The following is a 5000-nucleotide window of genomic DNA, read 5'->3' as shown; positions in this document are numbered from 1 at the left end:
CAAGTTGAGTGTTGTGTATAAGATGGAAACAGAAAGCGATAATTTCAATGATTCTAGTGATTACTCAGATGATGATGATATTTATAGTGATTTAACAGTTGGATATAGGTTTGAGCCTGAATATACACAAGAAGAAATTGAGGAGAATCGTCTGAAAAAGCAACGCGAAGAGTCGGCATAAACTTCTCGAGAATCAGAACAGTCACAACATGGCGGAATGGAAGCTTCGGTACCCGATAGGACTGTAGTCAAATACTGGTGTTCTTGTGGTGTTTGTGAAATAATGAGTACGGCACCTGAATGTATATATGCTGCCATGAGAATGAGAAGACCAGGGTTATTGTAGACCAGTTCTACGCTAGACCAGGTGAGTCATGCGAGTACACTGATCACCGGGCTTATCACGCTCGGTCAGAATCACATGTATCTGTACACGTACATGTATCTACGCAAGTCATGTACATATACCGTGAATGCATTATCCACACAGGTTATATCAAGAGCGGATAATACCTAGAGTGTACAACGGAAAAACGGGAAAATAGTGCTATTTCACGACTACATTATTCTACTTTGCCTGCGAGTCTAGAATAATATCATGGTATTGCATTAAGCAGAATTCTTTGCTCTCTAAAACAAGACCAACCGCTTGTCAATACGATACTCCTAGGCGGAGATATCGGCTCCTAAACCTCCCCTCCCACATGCCAAACGCCGCATCGAATCCACTTCTGTCCCCATCCTACACGCGGTAGCATTTGGCGATCGGTTTCCGTCACACTTGGAGCGCTGATATTGCATGTCATATGCCCAAATTTGGGTACTGTTCTACACTTAGTTAACTGAGCCGGCCGTTGTAAAACTTGATGGAGCGGCTCCATCAGGGACGGGCGCTTAGGCCGTCTAGGAAGATAATGGAAGATAAGGGCCCATAGCGATGCCCGAATGTCAACCTATATAACGAAGCACCGCCCATTCATAAATTTATCCGCGGAAGACAAAACGACGAATGTCCGTTTCACGGAAGCAACGCTTAAGCCGCCGCGTGTAGGAGTGTGCGAGAAGTGGATCGAGGTCGGCGTTTGGCAATGTGGAGGGGAGGTTTAGGAGCCGATATCTCCGCTAGGAGTATCGTATTGACAAGCGCGTTGGTCTTGTTTAGAGAGCAAAGAATTCCTGCTTAATGCAATACCGATGAAATTTAATTCTAAGACTCGCAGGCAAAGGTAGAATAATGTAGTCGTGAAATAGCACTATTTTCCCGTTTTTCCGTTGTACACTCTAGGTATTATCCGCTCTTGGTAATATGTATGTACATGAATATAAGTACATTTACAGGTGTTTTAAGCATGAGAAATAACAAAAAACATCGAATATTTAACCACCGCACGCACTATGTTTACATAATGGCGTCGCTCAACTTGGGCCGTGACATCACATGACTAGATTACTATTCAGTGTTTATTACTAATGGGTGCGGATTTGAAATGGAATACGTTATTTGAAGTATTTCTATGCTATAAAAATTACACGAAGTTTGACTTCAAATGTCCTTTAAGGGGAAATATTCCCCCTCCATTATCACACTTTGACCCTTGACCCACAAATTCGACATCCGAGTCCTTTTCGCGATGACCCCCCCCCCCCCCGACGTCCGTTATGTGTATTACATAACGGCCTGGAATTGGTCGGGTATAGCATAGTATTTACAGTAAAGGTAAAATAATGCGCAGGAAAGGCCCAAGTATAATGAAAGCGGGCACCAGAGAGCGGTCACTGAGAGCAAACGTCTAGGTGTGAAACGGTCATCATCAGGCAGAGTTACCAGACAAAGCAGGGTGTGGGAAAGTCTGGTAGAGCGGCAGAGACGTGTACACGTGAAGGAGTCAAGTAGAGTGTTCAGAGAGAACGGACGTATGTCAAGGAAGAGTCGAGTCGAGTGTTCAGAGAGAGCGGACGTATGTCAAGGAAAAGTCTAGTGGAGTGTTCAGAGAGAGCGGACGTATGTCAAGGGAGAGTCGAGTCGAATGTTCAGAGAGTGGACATATGTCAAGGGAGAGTCGAGTGGAGTGTTGAGAGAGAGTGGACGTATGTCAAGGGAGCGTCGAGTGGAGTGTTCAGAGAGAGCGGACGTATGTCAAGGGAGAGTCGAGTGGAGTGTTAAGAGAGAGTGGACGTATGTCAAGGGAGTGTCGGGTGGAGTGTTAAGAGAGAGTGGACGTATGTCAAGGGAGAGTCGAGTGGAGTATTCAGAGAGAGTAGGCGTATGTCAAGGGAGAGTCGGGTGTAGTGTTAAAAGAGAGTGGACGTATGTCAAGGGAGAGTCGAGTGGAGTGTGTTCCGAGAGAGCGGACGTGAAGGAGTCGAGCAGTGTTCAAAGAGAGCGGACGTGGATGAGTCGAGTAGAGTGAGCAAGGGGAGTGGACGAGAATATGGGAAAAGTGGTTTTTAACAGGTGTATAGAGTAAAATAAGGTCATAAATTGTATACAGATAAGCACGAGTGTTACAGAGTCACTGATATACACGAGTGTATAGTTACCAGCAGAAGGGGATAGGGAAAAGCCGATCAGTCGGATTGCACCAGATCAGATCGGTGATTGGAGCAGAGTGGATTGAGTGCGAGCAGATCAGATCGGAGCAGAGCGGATTGAGCCGGAGCAGATCAGATCAGAATGGATTGATCTGGGCAGATCAGATCGGAGCGGATTGAGCCGGAGCAGATCGGATCGGTGTTGGAGAGGAGCAGAACGGAGTGCTGCAGGAATGGACAAAGTGACGAGAAAGAGGAGAACACGAGGTGGACATAGATTATGTCACAAAACAACGGTTAGAGAGTTGATGGAGGATAATGCTAACAAGCTGAGTGCCGGAAGAGAAGAAAGAAGACAAATGCAGAATAAAATTATACTAGCCAAAAAACTTGATTCGATGCACAGATTGGACCAAGAAATTCTGGAACTGTTGACTGAAAAGAAGATATTGACCGTGAAACAGAAATAGAAGAAGCTGGCACATTTAGAATGCAAGTACACGAGAAAATGATTGACATAGATGCCATGTTTGTGGTAGGGGGCATACAACAGTAACCTTCCGCAAATTGTTCACTGTTGCACTATTTCGTCCGTGGTGAAGCCTGGAAAAAAAATTTGCAGTAAAATTCGGCACTAGAGTGCACTAATTTGCATTATGCCCACAACCTTAAGGTGGTGTACAACAGTACAAGGCGTCCATAGGCAGCAGGCCTGAATAAGCATCGAACAGAAATTAACTAACAAGTGCTGCAGAGCGACAGCGCTCAACTGATGTGTACTGTAGCCGGGTATTCTTCTGATAAACTCACTGGCAACCTAATCAAGTGCGCCCTCCCGCCACCACGTTCCCGCTCAGAGCATATATCTAGGATACTACTAATACAGATCTAAAATCTATGATAGGCTTTGCTATACCAGTAGTACAGTAATAAAGATACAGCTGTGTAACTTTAATGACTTCACTATATTAACATGTTATCATGGATATGCGTCGAGCGCGAGCTTAGTGGTGGTGGTTGGAGGGGGAGGGGGAGGGTGGATCCAATAGCAAAAGCAGTTCAGTCCTTTGTTAACAGTCAACAAATCCGTGTTTACCCCTCCGACCAACAGAGGGACAAATGAATGCTCATGCAATTTTAATGTTCTATAAGGTTACATTTGTCTCTATTCAGACATTGTAAAAGGAGAATGGAGGACTAATTGTGAGCTATGGCATATTAAACATAAAAGAAGTTTGGATGGTTCTGCGTGTGATAAAAATATTAAAATTACCTAATCTGTATCCCTTATCCATATTCTCCTGTATTGCTACTCTCTTTGCAACTTGAACCAAGTGTCCGAGGAGCTTGAAAAATGCATATAATTAATATATGATATATGACTCATGACACGCAAAAAAAAGGAATATTTTGTTGCCGATTTACTAACATTATTATATTGTTATTTATCACTACAAATATTACTCTATTTGCAAAATTCTCTCACACCACAGATTATCAATGGTCCATGTATAAATACATGACAGAATAATTAAATGAGAATTGCAAGACATTGGCTACAACAATTCATAGTGAAGTTCAAAATGCCAAAAAGTTTAATCGTTTAGGTTTTGAGCATAAAATTTAAACGCCACTAAATATAATATGAACCAGGAAAGATGTAGATGGTAGTCTACATGGTACGCTCACCTGCGTGTCATCTTCTGCAGCATCTGCTAGCGTTGCAATAGGCTTCTTTGGTATGACAAGAAAATGAATCGGTGCCTGTGGCTGAACATCATTGAAGGCCATGCACTAAAACATAGATTAAAAGAGGGATTAGGTCAGATGATTTCACCTAATGTAAACTTGCCAAAAATGAGAGCTAAGTAACATCTTTCCTTTCTCGCATACTAGGTATGAGATATCCCCCGAGATAGCCACCGAGATAAATCCTCGAGATAACTTGCAGACCACGAGATGGGTTTATCTCGCACTACTTTTTAATCCAATGATTTTCCTTAATTACAAGGTCAAAGGTCACCTTTACAGTTTTTGGCCAATCAATACTCACAAAATTTATTAATAAAAAAAATAAAAAAATAATAATAAAAAATATATAAATAAAAAAAAATTAATTTAATTTAAAAATTTAAAAATTTATAATTTTGCAAAATATTGAATTACTACTTGAACTGAAATGTTCTTTCTGCAATAAAAAGTTAATAAAAAAATAAATTAAAAAAATATGCGAGAAAAAGGTTCTATCACAGTATGAGCTTGAGATTGGAAATATCTCACCCTCATTATAGATAACCACGTCTCATACTCGCTACACTCGTATGAGACGGGATATCTATAACTCGGGTGAGATATCCCAACTCAAGCTCATACTGTGATAGAACCTATTAGTCCTGCTGTGTCATGTACAGTCTCTATGTATTTAATATTATCTATATAATAATTTGAGTAGTGTCGTTCTGTTTGTT

At 41.7% G+C, this 5000-nt stretch overlaps 1 protein-coding gene across 1 annotated transcript in view; it reads right to left on the bottom strand.

The window, feature by feature from the left end:
- Positions 1 to 4326, bottom strand: part of LOC106818042 (uncharacterized HIT-like protein Synpcc7942_1390) — a gene marked incomplete at its 5' end in the record, with an annotated part of 7734 nt that extends 3408 nt beyond the window's left edge. Inside the window, 2 exon segments of the mRNA XM_014822757.1 lie at positions 3806 to 3878; positions 4222 to 4326. Of these exon segments, the coding sequence (XP_014678243.1) occupies positions 3806 to 3878; positions 4222 to 4326 (178 nt within the window).
- Positions 4327 to 5000: the final 674 nt, after the last annotated feature.

The sequence above is a fragment of the Priapulus caudatus genome, unplaced genomic scaffold (genome assembly GCF_000485595.1).
Source record: "Priapulus caudatus unplaced genomic scaffold, Priapulus_caudatus-5.0.1 Scaffold1993, whole genome shotgun sequence".
NCBI lineage: Eukaryota > Metazoa > Priapulida > Priapulimorpha > Priapulimorphida > Priapulidae > Priapulus > Priapulus caudatus.
Note: the sequence above shows the minus strand (reverse complement) of the source record. Positions and strands in the feature narration are given on the sequence as shown.